The 18,842-nt window shown below is 37.9% G+C and overlaps 1 protein-coding gene across 5 annotated transcripts in view; it reads right to left on the bottom strand.

The window, feature by feature from the left end:
• Positions 1 to 18,842, bottom strand: part of LOC135207800 (E3 ubiquitin-protein ligase ubr3-like) — a 121,177-nt gene that overhangs the window by 14,001 nt on the left and 88,334 nt on the right. For 3 of the 5 annotated variants that reach the window (XM_064239629.1, XM_064239632.1, XM_064239631.1), the window contains exons 4-24: positions 13,165 to 13,283; positions 12,848 to 12,942; positions 11,955 to 12,083; positions 11,250 to 11,379; positions 10,533 to 10,659; positions 10,142 to 10,275; positions 9,579 to 9,807; positions 9,094 to 9,273; positions 8,281 to 8,507; positions 7,954 to 8,109; positions 7,648 to 7,829; positions 7,075 to 7,208; positions 6,792 to 6,937; positions 6,233 to 6,399; positions 5,114 to 5,358; positions 4,116 to 4,289; positions 3,160 to 3,462; positions 1,904 to 2,121; positions 916 to 1,449; positions 522 to 674; positions 6 to 169 (exon numbers count right to left, since the gene is read on the bottom strand). In XM_064239629.1, coding sequence (XP_064095699.1) covers positions 6 to 169; positions 522 to 674; positions 916 to 1,449; positions 1,904 to 2,121; positions 3,160 to 3,462; positions 4,116 to 4,289; positions 5,114 to 5,358; positions 6,233 to 6,399; positions 6,792 to 6,937; positions 7,075 to 7,208; positions 7,648 to 7,829; positions 7,954 to 8,109; positions 8,281 to 8,507; positions 9,094 to 9,273; positions 9,579 to 9,807; positions 10,142 to 10,275; positions 10,533 to 10,659; positions 11,250 to 11,379; positions 11,955 to 12,083; positions 12,848 to 12,942; positions 13,165 to 13,283 — 3,946 coding nt within the window. The remainder of the gene's footprint in view (positions 1 to 5; positions 170 to 521; positions 675 to 915; positions 1,450 to 1,903; positions 2,122 to 3,159; positions 3,463 to 4,115; positions 4,290 to 5,113; positions 5,359 to 6,232; positions 6,400 to 6,791; positions 6,938 to 7,074; positions 7,209 to 7,647; positions 7,830 to 7,953; positions 8,110 to 8,280; positions 8,508 to 9,093; positions 9,274 to 9,578; positions 9,808 to 10,141; positions 10,276 to 10,532; positions 10,660 to 11,249; positions 11,380 to 11,954; positions 12,084 to 12,847; positions 12,943 to 13,164; positions 13,284 to 18,842) is intronic. The other 2 variants (XM_064239633.1, XM_064239634.1) reach the window with 2 other exon arrangements.

Here is an 18,842-nt window from a genome sequence, read left to right as displayed (position 1 = left end):
CTTACTTATCCACATTGAGGGTATTATTTGGTCGATGCTGAGAACGAAGAGCAAGAAGATACGACTGGTGGCAATCCAGATGCAGGTGATGACCACAAGTCTGCACATGTACGCCACCCTCCCAGCCAATGTTCATAGATGCTAACCAAGAATTCTGTAAATAATAATACTGAGATAACAATGCACCACTGTACAACAGTACCTCAAATCAGAAAAGCTACTTATGTGGTCAATGTATTTTTGGAATATAATAGGACTTGTGATGTCATTCAAGTGCTGAAAGGAACATTGAGAGTAGAAAGGGCTTAAATGTGCAACATGAGGAAAACCTCACAGTTGCACTATAAAACAACTGTTAGGAGAGAGTAGAAAATAAGATGGGAAGAAAGAGAATATGAACAGAAGTACAGCAAAAGAAATAAAAATGGTTGCAGCATCAAGTGCACTAATGGCACTGACTGCTCACAGGAAATGTATTTATGGAACTGAACTTCAAAAAAATCACTCAAATGTCTACTTACAATATCAAAATGCCTATTTAAGGTATCTGCCCTTTCCTCCATGTACTGGCCTAATGTATATCTCCTTTGCTTCAATCTGATTCTCTCACTGTCACTTGTAGGAACGCTTAGAGGTTTTTGGGATGATGTTCTATGGCCTAAGACGCTAGTGGCCTGCAAATGGGAAAAGTAAAATGTCTTGAAAACTTCACAAATAGGATACAAACTCCTCATCTGGTAATCCAAACAGACAAAAAACTTAACTACCTTATTTCAATTCATTAAGCGAGATAAAGGAGTCATCAAAGTTATAGAAGATAAATCACTAACCAAGCACTAAACGATACGATACACCCCAGCTATAATAGAAAAAGACGTCAAACAAATTCATTCCACAAAAGCAAACATGACACACCTGTAATAACACTACTAATCCCACAGGTCTCTCTGGAGTCGACGGTATGGACTGGTTACATATCACACAGTCGTACTCCTTCTGCCGCTCCGGCTCCTGTTCCTCAACCTCCATGGCATCGTTCACACCTGCTTCGGCTTCGGCTGCCTCCGCTTTGTTCTGTTCCATGAACTGACGCTGACGATTCGCAAACTCCGCCATCACCCTCTTCTGTCTTTCCTTCGCTCGCTTCCGTTTCTCCTCCCTGGCCCGAGCTTCCTCCTCCGACGATGCCGAAGAATCCTCTTCCCGTTTGCAGTAAAGTCTCGCTATAGTATCCAAAATACATTTTTTCGCAGAGAGATCATGGCGACCTAATTTATTGAGCAACTTAGCAATGAAGAAAGGTCCGTCTCCTATCCTGGAGTCGGACATATCTTCGAAGTTTGGACGGTATGAATTTGGCTTTCCTGTTAACTTTGAATGCAGTTTGATGAGTAGGGAAATGATTGAGTCTTCAATGGCCACGTATTGGTCCCCCGCTTGAAGCTGCGGCTGGAATAGAAGACATTTCAAATGTAAGGACAATGATCTTTGAGAGACCTGTTTCAATCATGCAATTTTCAAATATGGGCAATACAAATGATAAGAAACCCATTTATACAAATATTGCTCAAAACAAAATGCATATTAGAATCCGACTGAAAATTCCCAGATTACTACTCCAAAAACAAAATTAATAATGGTTACTTCTCAGCTGATGCATTAAAAAGAATTTGCTAGAATTGAGAAAATAATTACTCAATATAAATGTAGCAAATTTCAAAATGATAAAATACCATCAGCAAAGGCTCTTAAGTTTTCTATTTATACATACTAATAATTTGGATATTAAACGCATCCTTTCAAGCCATAACTGAATGAAAGATGTGAAATCTGTTGGCTTTTACTATGTACTTTCTTTGATCTCAACAAAAACGATTATTTTTTCCAATGAATAAACACTGACCGGAGATGTACTGCCAGGAGGTAAAAGAGCATTAGACGGTCCTGCTGGGCGCCGAGAACGGTTGAAATGGGGCTTCAACGCAAAAGATGGATTGAGACGGTTCCTACTGCGAGAACTGCCACTCCTCCCATTGCCTCGCCTGCCTACTTCCGTTCCCGCTAAGAGTGGTGGGTATTGGGTTGGAGCCGGCAGGGAAGCTTGTGAAGAAACACCATCCGCTAAAGGAAAGGAAGAACTTCATAATAAGAAATGGTACATATCCAAAAAGCTGAAACTTGCCGTCTCGGCTTTTTATCACATTACTGTCATTTTTTGACACTACAAGAGAATGTATCTGTTACATCAAACTTAACATGTAACCATCCTTTGTATTGGAAACATACCAAATATACCAAATTCATTCTGATCAGGTTAATATTAAGCAATACTAATATTCTTCAACTGATATATGAAGTTCCCATGCTATTAACCTGATTTTGGTGTCATTTTAAAGCTTACTAGGCATACTTATTGTTAAAAATTTTTTTTAAAAAAGATCAAAATGGCGAGTTGAAAGATGAACTAAGCCAAAACCAACATTTCTATAACTCTGTAAAAAGTATTCATCAGCAAAAATATAATAAGGATACAGACTTTAATTTATAGCTTGCAACGATAGAACAAATTTCTTTTCCAATGATATACATATCATTCACTATTCATATCAGTGGTCAGCTTTGTGGGAGCCATGTAAATAAGCTCAGTGGTCTTGTATAGCTACTTGATATTGTTAATTTAAAAAACAAATTAATAATAATTTAAATCTAATAATAATTTAAATCAGCCAATGTGCCATAAAGCATACTACAGTTGTTTTTTTGACAATATGGGTACACTAGCTAAGAAGTGAAAAGTAACAAAAAAAAAGTTACCTGTACATCAGTTAATTACTGGTAGCCTGAAATGCTGCACAAGTTAGCAACCTGACTTTAAATTGTCAGTAAAACTATTACTTGAAATGAATTCTTTTCCAAAATACTGCACAACACTGCATATATCGAGTTAAGTTGATAAAAGTTATTATCTGATAAAAAAAAAGGAACAAGTTAAATCTAGAACTCGGATAATTTATTCATCAAGAAATGACCAACACCACTTTAATAAGCTACTTTTACTTTGCTGCACACTTACATTTACAAGTATCTTGTTCATCAAATGCAACATATACAGCTAATGAATTACAGATCAATGCATTAAAAAAAGTACAGAACTCTCACCTGTCGAAGTGTCAACAAGAGGAACTAACATATTGACTGGGGATGACACAGGAGATGCAGGCGTTCCAACAGGTGGCGGCAGAGCTAAGGGAGGCACTTGGTCTTGAGTTGGGGTATCTGGAGTGGTTGGTACTTCTCCCAAAGGGACAACTGCCGACACATTTTGCTGGTAGACAACCAATTCCGACCCTAAAGGGAGAGGGCGAGGCTGAGGGGCACCAGGCAGAGCTAATCTTGGGGCTCCAGCCTCAATCTCATCCATGTCCTCTAAATCTGAAGGGTCTCCTGAAGCATAAAGGAAGGCTTAACATTTCATAAGTGGTTCAGATACTATACATACAGGCATAATGTTTACAAACAACTGGGAAACATGATGGAAGCCTACTAAAAAAGCATTAAAATACTGACAAGAATGGCAATTACATTTTTTTTAAATTGAACTGCATTTGTATTTGAAAAATCTTGCACAGCAGGCCTGTTAGTAAAATGCAAATTTATGAAAACTTAAAAAATTTAAAGGAATTCAAATCACATAAATATAGAAATCAAATTGCATATTTCTTATATCAGAACCTACCAATATAAGCACATAGTGATTAAAAATACTTCATAAAGCTCTGAAACTTCTTTTTCTTAACATTAAACACCAACTTCATGACATCAAGACTTACAGTACACTGATAACTAAATGTACTATTACTACAACAACTGCCGAGTTTGCTTTTCACTCTCCCTCTACCTAAATGTTAAGAATATTACATGAAATCAAATGACCAAATATCAACCTGTATCTAAAATAATTTCCATGGAGAACATACAGGAAATCTTCCAAATACTGTAAGTCTCATATTCACGGTAAAAGTGAGGCTATAAGCCTCACTTGTATTAAGATAAAAAAGTAAAAAATTTTCAAAGGAAAATATATACCCTTATACTCTAGCAGAATTCTTACTCACCATCCGAACAAGAACTTATCGACGGGGTTGGGTTTAAATGAACCTTTGAAACTACCGTATTAGCGTTGGTGAATATGTCGTCCGAAGCAAACCATTTGCTGAACTGTCCATCTGGCTTGTCATCATCTGGTTCTGTCACACCTTCAAAAAAGGGAGCTGCCATCACCTCGCCACCTGTGACATTAGTCCAGGGATAATCAGACATTTTTAAATATATAAAATGGAATGTATGTATGTATGTATAAATATATGTCATATGTTTTACGATCATTTTATATTTGTCAGATAACAATTTTGCTTCAGAATGAAGGAAGGGAATATATGACACACATCTCTTCTGTCATTCTAATTCTCTTCATAATTTTCTTTGCTTTCCTCTTGATCCCTTACTATTTACTTCATAATCTTACAGTTTGTTTCAAATATCATTAAAAAAATGCACATTGACAAAAGGAAGAACACTACACATGGCTGCCAAGCCTGCAAATATGTGGTCTTCAATGATAAATATTACTATACACTCTTGTGATATGTTTTTCTATTCATTAGTGCCATAACACATCTCAAAAGATTCCAATCCCACCTCGTAGATCAATAAATTACTGTTTCTCAATTTCAGTACCAAGCCCAGAAGATTTTTTAGTTTTATCTTCGCTGCATCTTAAAAACTTTTTATTCAATGCCGACTGATATGGATATATTGTTTTCAATACAGACTACGTACACATAAAAATTAAACAACAGAGCTGAATAACACTGTTCTAGAGAGATGCAATAATGAAGTGAACAAACTGTAATGACCGCCATGAGAAATAAACTGCAGAACCCTTTATGTAAAGAAGTGTCAATTGTAAACAAACTTTTGACCATTCATTCCTCTACTAAATATGCATGCAAGTTAAGTGAATCAGGTCTTTTAAGTCCTTCAAGAACATGGTATTCTCATCTGAACATAACTTGAAATGAAAATGTCAAACCAAAACAGTTTGTCAACTCACCTTGTGCTTGATGTTTGGCTTGGTACTCTACTGTTAACTCCAATAAATAAATGGTTAATGACAGCAGATGGTCATTCGTCGTGATTTCATTGAGGGCGTTATAGAGTAAAACTAAAATCACAGCATGAAAACTTCGACAACCTATAATTCTCTGAGGGTCTGTATATGGGCTTCTTACACTAGATGGAAGACGAAATGGAGGCCACAAGTTACCCGAATTACTAATGTTGCCAGACTGTTTGCAACTGAAAAAAAAGAACAATTGGATAAGATTCAGTTACCTACTATAAAGACACCACCTTACTTATGAACGAGTTACGTTCCAGATGGTCATTCATGTATTGAATTGTTTGTCAGTTGGTTACTGTACTTTTCAAGACTACAAGCAGTCACCGGTTTACAACGGGGGTTCCGGTCTTGCGCCGCGTTGCAAGCCAAAAATCGTCATAAACCGAAACCGTCAAAAATCCTAAGAAACTAAGTGAACATAATTTTTATTGATTTTCATTTAAAAAAACCATTCAAATATTGATTATTTTGCCTTTTCCAGGTTGTCTTTCTTTCGTCGGATTAGCGTCATAACCCCGGAACACGAGTCGTTAACCTGGAAATAATTTCTGATAAATATATTTCAAAAGGGTCGTAACCTTGAAACGTTGTCAGCCGGAACAATCGTAAACCAAGGACTGCCTGTATTCAAGTACAGTACCATAGAAAGCCAATACAGTATTGTAAGTTTCTTCATCCTAAAACACAATAGACTGTACATACATTGAAACTAAGCAGAATAAGTTGGCAGAACAACATTTGAAATTACAGGTGGCAAGGGGGAGAGCTCTGAAAATAATTTTAATCTGCGATCCCACTTGTTTGTATCTCTGAACGTTCCTAAGTCAGATGGTGTCTGTACATATTTTTTGGATTCCTAAAATGAACTCCATTAAGTTTCCTTTACACTGGTAATGGAGCTCTCAACTAAGCAAAAGTAATACAATTACCAGTATTTGCAAGGTAGCCTATGATTGGTACATAATTTTTAATCTCACCAATGATAATTTTCAGAAAATCTTAAAATATTCTACATTGCAAACCGGAAAATGATTGAAATCTGATACTTACAATAACTTAAACCTATCCAGAGAAGCTTGGAAATCCTTTCGCTGCACAGCTCTCAACAAAACATAAATAGGATCGTACAAATTCTCCCACACGTGATTTCTAGGGATGTACATGCCTTGCTGCATAGTTCCTGAAGCCTCAAAGTTGGGTGCTCTATAAGACGATACCTGGAAAAAGACAATTTTCTATGAACTTCTAGAAAGGAGACTCGTTGATCTAGTTAAAGCACATTACAAAATACAGTCACTAAAATCGAAGAATTTAATTTGTGTAAAATTCATGAATGTAAATTGATTAAGTAAATGGATATCCAGTAGTCCTTTGTCTGTTTTTCAAGATGCTACAATTTCAACTCTGCATTTGAAATCACATGATTCAGACTAGCTCAGTGCAAGCATAATGTATATTATTCCAGATTCCTTTGCCATCCCCTCCTTTCAGAGGGGAGGGTTGTAAACTACTCAAAAGGAATAATCTACAATGATTTCTTTACAGTGGCCAAGCTCATACAAGGTACACAAACAATAATAAGAGTAAACACATGACAAAGAACTCTTACTCTGCTGAGAACAGCTTCAAAATCTCTACTTTGTGCTGCACTACCACACTTCTCAGGCATGTACTCCATCAGCTGGGAGTGAGTCTTGTCTCCCATGCAGAGTAGCGTTACCATTTCTAGCTGAGCCAGCTCACTTTCACTAAGTCCTGCAAATACAACAGTTTATAACCTTTCTGTTACAGTATTACATTCTTAATGCATAATGTAAGATCAAGCAATGATGTGGTACAAAAAGTATAATTGAATTATGCTTTAGTCACAAGAAAAATAGAAAAAATCTCACCTATATTGGTTCGCACAGTCATAAGTGTCGCTAAGAAGGTGAGGCAGGACTCCAAGATTCCTACCTCATGCTCTGAATCTAAAAAACTATTAGATGCTCTTGGTGACAAGCTTAGCGACTCAAGCACATGAAATCTGAAATAGTAAATACAGCTTTCAAGTCTCCTCAAGATACCCATCTCACACTCTATGACTTAGCTATGTGACAAAACAGAGCCAGTCTCATTTAAGAAAGTGGTGGATGATTGCATGAAATATGGAAGAAAAAAAATAAGATATGCCAAGAAGAGAATACAGTTGATCCATTTATCTCAGAGTTTCATAGATCAAAACTTATTTGTAGGCTGACAACACCACTAAGAGAACAAGAACATGATGCTTCATGGCCTGAATACTTTGACGCTTGTGAGATTCAGGAAAGGATGATTAAATTATACAAATACTTTCTACCATTGCTTAAGTATTTGTTGAACTTATGTAAGGAACCAAAATAATGTTACAACCAAAAGGATGTATAGAACTCAACAGTATTTTTAGAATACATACATCCACTAAGATAATAAACTAGGCCTACCTGTCTAAGACTGTCATGATAAAATTGTCAGGAGGAAGTTCTCCAGCACAGATTTGCAAGAGATAGAGATCAGCGTCTACCATGGAATTGCAGAAGTGGCACTGTATATAGGTCATGGCCTGACCTTTGATCTGAAGTCCGTTGCGGACCCACATACCGCTGAGAATTTCGTAAAAAGCAGCCTGGGAAATGGAAAGTTTAATTAATACTGATCAATCATCACATATTTATCAAATAAGAGGGGTAAATGCAAGGATAATCACCATAAATTCAATCACTATGAACTACTTGCAGAAAGTTAGTCACCTGCAATCTTAGCGGGTGCACCATGATGAGATGCAACAAATCTTGAGGTGGCAAGACGTCTGCTAACTGTGCTCCTTGAGCTCTAACTGCTTGACACATGAAAACTGAATAATATCTGTGTAACGGCAAGTGAAACGAAACTTGGTACGGGTCACCCTGTGAAAACCAAAGATCATTGTCAGACACAATAAATAATAAAATAAATAAGAAGGCAGTATTTTGTCAAAAATAATAACTATAAATAAGAAGGCACTATTTTGTAAAAAATAATAACTATTCAAGCGTTATGAGCTACTGAGTAACATAAAACATCGCTATTATGCTAACCATATCAGAACGTGCGAATCCGACAGCATTGAACCAGTTGCTTAGGGCGTGAAGGCACTGCCTCAGAACGGAAAAGGTGTAGTGTTTTGTTTCAGAGTCCTTTAAATGAGACACCAACGCCCACATGGGAGAGGCCGAGGCTTCGAGTTCAGCACTAAATGCAGCGTAGTACGTCTGAGGTTCAAATTCGACGTGGTGTGTTAATTCTCTAACGTTGACATTCATTCCTAAAGGGGAAAAGAAAATCAGAAAATATCTGTTTAACAATTAACAAATATATCTGTTAAACAATTAACAAATAGGAGAAAAATAAAAGAATACTCTCGGTAAACTTCAAGATAAAAGGTGCACATCAATGTGAATCTTGACCACCAGGTTTCATTCCTATCAGGTAACTCCAATATTCATTTTAATTACCGTTTCTCATGACAGCCCTGTCTTTGATCTTAAATACATGGTATCCTACATACAACGCTGTCACAGGGCTACATCTATAAGTTATTCCCTTTCCTTATACAAGAACCTTCACATTCCTTTCACTGAAAAGTTTTTTTCCTTAGGAACAATCTTCTCAACATAAATCAACATTTTACTGTGGCATACCAAATTTTGACAACAAATACTATTTTCATCAGTATTCCTCCAATGGGCTACACCTCCACCTCATTGCGCTACAGCTCTAAAGGGTGTGCAGAGTACCAACTAACGTAAATCATAAATGACTACAATAGCACATACACGAAAATGGAATAGAGAGATTAACTAAATTATTCATAATCTGCTAAACTTGCCACAAACACCAGCGATATTTACCTTGAAACATTGAGAGAAAGGAGAACCACTCCTGTATCAAAATCGGGTCACTCATGAACTTGACAGCAATGGGTTTGTGAGAAAGGACATTATTCAAATCAGATACTAAGGGCCAATAACAGTGGTTCTTCATTACGTGGTCCTCGCACTTCACAACCTTGTGAGTATTTCTTCTTTTATCTGAAAAATAATTTATACATTTATCACAGGATATCAAAAATTACTAAACAATCTGACAATGAATTTAATGAAATGATTGGGTTCTTCTCCTTAATAATAATAATAATAATAATAATATAATAATAATTAAATTTTTTATTATTATCTAATAATAGTTTATATTTTTATTATATAATAATAATAATAATAATAATAATAATAATAATAATAATAATAATCATAATAAAATAATAATAATAATAATAATAATAATAATAATAATAATAATATCCAAGATTACATAAAAAAAATTGAATCATTCTCACCATGAAGAGTTGATGGAATACAGATATTTTTCATCATGTTTTTGAGACTAACAATCATGATGTGGAGGAGATGAAAGGAGTCCGTCATACGATACGCCAGGTCTTGGTCAGAGAAGAGCTGAACTGAAACGTGAACTACACGATTGCTGAGGGTTTCGGAGTCTTTACTTTGTACAAGCATGACTGAAATACGACTATAGTGTTGCACAAACGCCCTGGCAAATGCATCCTGTAAATATTTATATGCATACATTAGTTGATTAAATGCTCACTGGTACTAAATTTCAAATTACATACAAATTAGAAATGGAATATAAAACCTAGGCCAACAGCCAAGAGCTGGGACATGTGAGGGCATTTAGCACTAAAGATAATGTTGAAACGATTGTTAGGAGAGGGTGGAAAGCAGTACAATGAATGAAAGGGGTGGCAACTAGTGACACTGCCTAGAGTGAACCACGAGAGGTTTACTGACAGCACATAGAAATTAAATGTAGATTATAACACATTATAATTCACACAAGAATTTACAAAATAATCATCACAGATAAAATTCCACTTACCTCATATTCAGTATCTGGTAACATATTCAACAATAAACATACTAATTTTTGGGGAAATTCGAATTTTACAGTCCAAAACACAATTTCATCTAAAAAAGTCTTGTGTATGAGAGGACCATTTAACGTTGCAATGTCTGAAAAGAGAAGAAATCGCTATCAACAATGAACCTTCAGAATTATCTAAGTTTATTCCCAAATCTGCTGAAATTCCTGAGCCATTCCTTTGACTTCCCCTTAAAGTACTTGATGTAAAGACAAAACGTGAAAGTGAATTCAAAAGCTGACAGAAGGGAAAAGCAGAGAAAGTACTACTGACACCTCTCTGAAATGCACGGGAAGTGGCAGCGTAATTGGTGTCAAAATGTTGCAAGAGGAAAAGAAAAACTCTCACCTTCATATCCTGGGGGAACATCACCGAAAGGTATACTATTGATGGCTTCTTCGTAAAATATTTTACTTTGGCTAAGATATTCGTTATTTACATGATGAGACGAAGGTTGAGTTAGTTCGGAGTAAACCTGTAAAATCAATGCCATAACTTAGTGAAGAGAATGTGGTGGGTTGAATCATACCTGTTAATATACCCTGTAACTTCACAGACAAAAGTATTGTTTCTTGAGTCCATTCAAAGCCTGTGCTCAAAGATTGTTTGTAGTGAGTAAATAACTGGTAATTAAATAACAATCATAGCAAGGCAAGTCTCCTAATACATAAGTTTCTAACTGGATATGGTTTAAAATTACTGTAATACTGTTCATGTACAGTTGTCATCATAACAGCTAACTAAGGAGACATCTGGAAATTCCACATTGTTGTTCCTTAATGCTGGTTTAACATATGCCTTGTCAAGGGGGTGTTTCACAGTTAAGCAGGTTCTCATTTGCTAAAGAGAGAGAGCTTGTGAAGCCAACTAAATAGCAACCTAAATGTCAAGTCCTTAAGGGAGACATTAAAAAAATAGCAATGACCCAACCTTCATAAGTTTCCAACCCTTCCTATAACAATTTTTGGCAATGACAAGAAGTATGTTTCAGCTATGCCAAGAATTAAGTACAGTATATACTGTAAAAAAATTCTTAACTCTTGCTAAGTATTTACAGCAACTCACTTTGGGATTACATAACGATTTTGTCATCGTTCTTCTCATGGCAGCACCGAGACGACTAAGATCTTGTAATAAATCTAAATATAACGACGAATCCTCCATAGCCTCTTGCACCTGTTTGGGTGGTAACGAACTGAAACGAGATGAAATAATAATTGAGATTTCTATTGGTGGTAATGAACAGAAAAGAAATAATCAAGATTTATATTAAGTGTTTTGACCACTATAATAAACTGCATTGTCCCCCCCCAAACACTGCCGAGTTACGCTGATATGATCATCAAGACTTGACATTCTCCTACTCGTGGACAAGCACTCTTCCCATTGGGCCTTTCGTAAGTATAAAGACAATGTATACCAACTATGGCAAGTGTAAAAACAAAGAAGTGGCATATTCATGACAGTATAATATTGAATGAATCAGACTCCTATTTACTTTACAGTATGGTGGACTGCAAAGTCATAATGCAAGGCATGATTAAATTACTGTACTGTGCTGATGATGAAAAGGAAAACAAGGTCACTAATGGTAACTGTTACTAATTACTTGCTGGTGGGGGAATTATTCAGTAGTAGGTAATAAGTCATTTACTGATGTGACAAGGGCATTCACCAACACATAAGTGGGCAGTTGGGAATCATTGCACTCACTATTAACAGCTGTGAGAGCAAGAGATGGAGAGAGAGACAGAGAAAGAAGAGCCTTACCTGCTTTCTCTACAATGCTGAATAAATCTTAAGAATATCCTAGGCATCATGGCATCGGCTATGGCCAATAGGTCTGGAGGTACTTCAGGTTTGTTGAGTTGCGCCTGTGACCCATGTCTGTGACAGAACCTGCAAAAGGAGAGCAACTATATTACGAGGGCAAAAATACAGACGCAAGAACTCTGCTTCTCCAGCAAAAAACAGCCGCAAGAACTTTGCTTCTCCGCAAAAAACAGGTGCAAGGACGTAATCAGTATTTACGTAAATGACATTAATTAACTGAACATCAATAAAATTGCCTTTAACCTTCCTCTTCCACATAAAAATGGAATGGAATGGAACATACAATTTAGGCCAAAGGCTAAGCACCAGGACCTATGAGGTAATAAGGGAGTTAAAGTATATTTTAGTTTAACCTGACCACTGAGTTGATTAACAGTTCTCCTAGGGCTGGCTTGAAGGATTAGGTCTTCCCTTTTTTTTGCATGACTAGGAACCAACTGGTTACTTAGCAACAGGACCTACAGCTTATTGTGGGATCCGAACCACATCATATCGAGAAATGAATTTCTAATGACCAGAAATAAATTCCTCTGGTTTCGCATTGGCAGCAGCAGGGAGCGAACTCGGGGCTACTAGAACTGATAGATGGGTACGCAAACCACCCATCCAATGAGGAACTAATTTAGTGCTGAAAGGGAAATTGAAAGTAGAAGTTTGAAAGGTGTAACGTGAGGAGAACCTCGTAGTCGCGCTATGAAACAACTGATAGGAGAGGGTGAAGCATTCCACCTAAAGATCATATAACGTACATCACTACTGTAAATCAAATAAACACCAGAAAAAGGTTCAATTTCTGTTTTCTTTGTCTGACGCAGGAAGACTGAACTCACCCAGTTTCTTTCATGACAGCCGAATTCCCACAGTCGCAGGCTCCTCCTGCCTGCGAGCGGAACATATTGAAATCGTGACCCTCGTGATCCCCCTCCTGAAAAATTCAGAGTTGAATTAAATACCGTACAAAGCATAATGGACATCACGACTGTTATAATATTCTTTGCCAATTCCAAGGCCACCTCCATGAACTATGGGAAGTCTGGCTAATCAGGCATAATAAAAGTATTTATATTTTCATCTATTCATTTATGAAATTATTAAGTAGTTACCAAATATATATATATTATAGATACATAAGTTTTTGCACACTCACCTGAAAGCACTGCGCACACAGACTCATACACGGCGAGATACCGCAGGTGCGACATCTGTAAGCGACAAAATTGGCGGTCCACACCAGCCCACAGGTAGTCGCATTGTCATACCGCCGAACTGCAAATAATAATAATAATAATAATAATAATAATCATAATAATAATAATAATAATAATAATAATAATGCTAAGATATTCACAATCTCGCAGGGGAAAAAAGTCGAGTAATAAAAATCTCACTTTTATTCAGTGAATTGTTTCACTATGTAAAAGATAAATACCAAAACCTCCTCCTAAGTATTTACATCAAAAATGCCTGAATCAATAATAATAATAATAATAACAATAATAATAATAATAATAATAATAATAATAATAATAATAATAATAATAATAATAATAATAAGAATGAATAATAATAATAATAATCATAATAATAATAATAATAATAAATAATAATATAAATAATTTTTAATAATATAATAATAATAAAAAAAAAAAAAAAAAAAATAATAAAAAAAAAAAAAAAAAAATACAATACAATGCGCAACTGGAATACAATACTTACAAGCTCTGGAATAAGACTAGCAGAGGTTAATATCAGGAGAGGGATCTTCCAGGGCGACTCACTGTCCCCACTACTCTTCGTAGTAGCCATGATTCCCATGACAAAAGTACTACAGAAGATGGATGCCGGGTACCAACTCAAGAAAAGAGGCAACAAAATCAACCATCTGATGTTCATGGACGACATCAAGCTGTATGGTAAGAGCATCAAGGAAATAGATACCCTAATCCAGACTGTAAGGATTGTATCTGGGGACATCAGGATGGAGTTTGGAATAGAAAATGCAACCTTAGTCAACATACAAAAAGGCAAAGTAACGAGAACTGAAGGGATAAAGCTACCAGATGGAAGCAACATCAAACACATAAATGAGACAGGATACAAATACCTGGGAATAATGGAAGGAGGAGATATAAAACACCAAGAGATGAAGGACACGATCAGGAAAGAATATATGCAGAGACTCAAGGCGATACTCAAGTCAAAACTCAACGCCGGAAATATGATAAAAGCATAAACACATGGCAGTGCCAGTAATCAGATACAGCGCAGGAATAGTGGAATGGACGAAGGCAGAACTCCGCAGCATAGATCAGAAACCAGGAAAACAAATGACAATACACAAAGCACTACACCCAAGAGCAAATACGGACAGACTATACATAACACGAAAGGAAGGAGGGAGAGGACTACTAAGTATAGAGGACTGCGTCAACATCGAAAACAGAGCACTGGGGCAATATCTGAAAACCAGTGAAGACGAGTGGCTAAAGAGTGCATGGGAAGAAGGACTAATAAAAGTAGACGAAGACCCAGAAATATACAGAGACAGGAGAAAGACAGAAAGAACAGAGGACTGGCACAACAAACCAATGCACGGACAATACATGAGACAGACTAAAGAACTAGCCAGCGATGACAATTGGCAATGACTACAGAGGGGAGAGATAAAGAAGGAAACTGAAGGAATGATAACAGCGGCACAAGATCAGGCCCTAAGAACCAGATATGTTCAAAGTATGATAGATGGAAATAACATCTCTCCCATATGTAGGAAGTGCAATACGAAAAATGAAACCATAAACCACATAGCAAGTGAATGCCCGGCACTTGCACAGAACCAGTACAAAAAGAGGCATGATTCAGTGGCAAAAGCCCTCCACTGGAGCCTGAGCAAGAAACATCAGCTACCTTGCAGTAATAAGTGGTACGAGCACCAACCTGAAGGAGTGATAGAAAACGATCGGCAAAGATCCTCTGGGACTATGGTATCAGAACGGATAGGGTGATACGTGCAAACAGACCAGACGTGACGTTGATTGACAAAGTCAAGAAGAAAGTATCACTCATTGATGTCGCAATACCATGGGACACCAAGAGTTGAAGAGAAAGAGAGGGAAAAAATGGATAAGTATCAAGATCTGAAAATAGAAATAAGAAGGATATGGGATATGCCAGTGGAAATCGTACCCATAATCATAGGAGCACTAGGCACGATCCCAAGATCCCTGAAAGGAAACTGGAAAAACTAGAGGCTGAAGTAGCTCAGGGCCTCATGCAGAAGAGTGTGATCCTAGAAAACGGCACACATAGTAAGAAAAGTGATGGACTCCTAAGGAGCAGGATGCAACCCGGAACCCACACTATAAATACCACCCAGTCAAATTGGAGGACTGTGGGGAAAAAAAAAAAAAAAAAAAAAAAAAAAAAAAATAATAAATAATAATAATAATAATAATAATAATAATAATAATATGTGGCGCCGTGGCAGAGTGGGTTAGGTCGTCAATGGACTGGTTAAGCAACATTGGGGCTGGTCAGTCATTGGATGGGTGACCGCTCTCCTCAGCGTTGATTCCTTGGGAAAGGATCTTTGCCATAATTTCCTCAGTCTACTCAGCTGTAAATGAGTACCTATCCCTGATGGGGTAGGGTCCAGCTATAGGGTAAATAGCAAAACTCAGCAATGATGTTAAGAAATGAAGGAATAAACGACGACGACGTAAATGGAACTTCTGGCAACAGAGGAGCTTCGTCCGGCAGCCAGGTATTCAACTCAATTGAAAGGGAAGACGGTCAGGTACTTGGAGGTCGTCATTCAGCAACTGATCACCACAACGACAGTAACCAACAGCCTGAGATTGGAGCTACAGAAGCAAACCAAAGGAAGAAATGGACAAGAGAAGAAAATAAGGAAATATGGAGATGCTACATCAGAAGCAACCCGACAGAGAGAGGAATAGAAGAGGTTGGTCAACATCTGGAATGAGAGAATAACACCCCCCAAACAGAGCAGAGGCTTGCAGACCAAGTAATGAACATAAAGAAAAAGAACTGGCTCTCCCCAACAGAAGAGAAGAACTGGAAAGGGAAATGTCACACAACAACGAATTACACGAAGACGAACTGAAGACGACAGGGATGATGAGGTATCAAACAACGACACACGAAGAAACACCAACGAAGTAACAGAGAGGACGGAATGGGTAGAAATGATTAGACAATGGATGGAGCCAGATACAGAGAGAACAAAGATCCCTTCCATGAAAGCCTACAACACCAAGAAATAAGGGAGAAAACAAGTGAGGTCAATGAAATAATGGGCATAATACACACCACCAGTATCACAGAAACAAATAACTTGGCATATGCAGTAGCTAGATTAATATCAGAACTGATGGGGATTCGAACACCAACACCACCAGCACAACCAACCCAACAGAAACCAAAACAGCAACCTCCTTGGAAAAGGCGCCTGGGAAAGCAAATCATGGTGATGAGATCGGACTTGAGTAAACTGAAAGAGATGGCAGAAAAATGGCTAAGAAGCAAGAAAACAAGGGGAGGAACTCAACTAGAAATACGAAGTACAAGAGAGGGGACTGAACAACACAATAGAAGATATAAAACAGAGGAATAAGGGATACCAACATAACAAACTATTTGGAACCAACCAGAAAAGACTATACAGCCAACTAAGAGGGGCAGACAACCACCAAGAAATTCCTGAAGCCGAACCAAGTAAGAGACTCTGGGAAAACATATGGAGCAATCCGGTATCACACAACAAACATGCAATATGGCTCCAGGAAGTCAAGGAAGAAGAAGCAGGGAGAATAAAACAAAGATTCACAGAGATCACGACAGACACAGTCAGACACCAACTAAAGAAAATGCCAAACTCTAAAGCCCCAGGTCCCGATGAAGTCCATAGATACTGGCTCAAAAACTTCAAGGCCCTACACCCACGAATAGCAGAACAACTCCAGCATTGTATCTCCAATCACAATGCACCCAAATGGATGACCACAGGAAGAACATCCTTAGTAGAAAAACACAAGAGTAAGGGAAATATAGCCAGCAACTACAGGCCTATCACCTGCCTACCAATAATGTGGAAGTTACTAACAGGTATCATCAGTGAAAGGCTATACAATTACCTAGAGGAGACAAACACCATCCCCCACCAACAGAAAGGCTGCAGAAGGAAGTGTAAGGGCACAAAAGACCAGCTCCTGATAGACAAAATAGTAATGAAGAACAGTAGGAGAAGGAAAACCAACCTAAGACTATAAGAAAGCCTTCGACATGATACCAAACACATGGCTAATAGAATGCCTGAAAACATATGGGGCAGAGGAAAACACCACCAGCTTCCTCAAAAATACAATGCGCAACTGGAATGCAATACTTACAAGCTCTGGAATAAGACTAGCAGAGGCTAATATCAGGAGAGGGATCTTCCAGGGCGACTCACTGTCCCCACTACTCTTCGTAGTAGCCATGATTCCCATGACAAAAGTACTACAGAAGATGGATGCCGGGTACCAACTCAAGAAAAGAGGCAACAAAATCAACCATCTGATGTTCATGGACGACATCAAGCTGTATGGTAAGAGCATCAAGGAAATAGATACCCTAATCCAGACTGTAAGGATTGTACCTGGGGACATCAGGATGGAGTTTGGAATAGAAAAATGCGCCTTAGTCAACATACAAAAAGGCAAAGTAACGAGAACTGAAGGGATAAAGCTACCAGATGGGAGCAACATCAAACACATAAATGAGACAGGATACAAATACCTGGGAATAATGGAAGGAGGGGATATAAAACACCAAGAGCATGGAAGCACGATCAGGAAAGAATATATGCCGATACGCAAGGCGATACTCAAGTCAAAAACTCAACGCCAAGAAATATGATAAAAGCCCTAACACATGGCAGTGCCAGTAATCAGATACAGCGCAGGAATAGTGGAATGAAAGAAGGCAGAACTCCGCAGCATAGATCAGAAAACCAGGAAACATATGACAATACACAAAGCACTACACCCAAGAGCAAATACGGACAGACTATACATAATACGAAAGGAAGGAAGGAGAGGACTACTAAGTATAGAGGACTGCGTCAACATCGAGAACAGAGCACTGGGGCAATATCTGAAAACCAGTGAAGACGAGTGGCTCAAGAGTGCATGGGAAGGACTAATAAAAGTAGACGAAGACCCACAAATATATAGAGACAGGAGAATGACAGACAGAACAGAGGACTAGCACAACAAACCAATGCACGGACAATACATGAGACAGACTAAAGAACTAGCCAGCGATGACACATGGCAATGGTTACAGAGGGGAGAGATAAAGAAAGAAACTGAAGGAATGATAACAGCGGCACAAGATCAGGCCCTAAGAACCAGATCTGTTCAAAGAACGATAGACGGAAATAACATCTCTCCCATATGTAGGAAGTGCAATACGAAAAATGAAACCATAAACCACATAGCAAACGAATGCCCGGCACTTGCACAGAACCAGTACAAAGAGGCACGATTCAGTGGCAAAAGCCCTCCACTGGAGCCTGTGCAAGAAACACCAGCTACCTTACAGTATTAAGTGGTACGAACACCAACCTGAGGGAGTGATAGAAAACGATCAGGCAAAGATCCTCTGGGACTATGGTATCAGAACGGATAGGGTGATACGTGCAAATAGACCAGACGTGACGTTGATTGACAAAGTCAAGAAGAAAGTATCACTCATTGATGTCGCAATACCATGGGACACCAGAGTTGAAGAGAAATAGAGAGAAAAAATGGATAAGTATCA

Source organism: Macrobrachium nipponense, chromosome 34 (assembly GCF_015104395.2).
Source record: "Macrobrachium nipponense isolate FS-2020 chromosome 34, ASM1510439v2, whole genome shotgun sequence".
Lineage (NCBI taxonomy): Eukaryota > Metazoa > Arthropoda > Malacostraca > Decapoda > Palaemonidae > Macrobrachium > Macrobrachium nipponense.
Note: the sequence above shows the minus strand (reverse complement) of the source record. Positions and strands in the feature narration are given on the sequence as shown.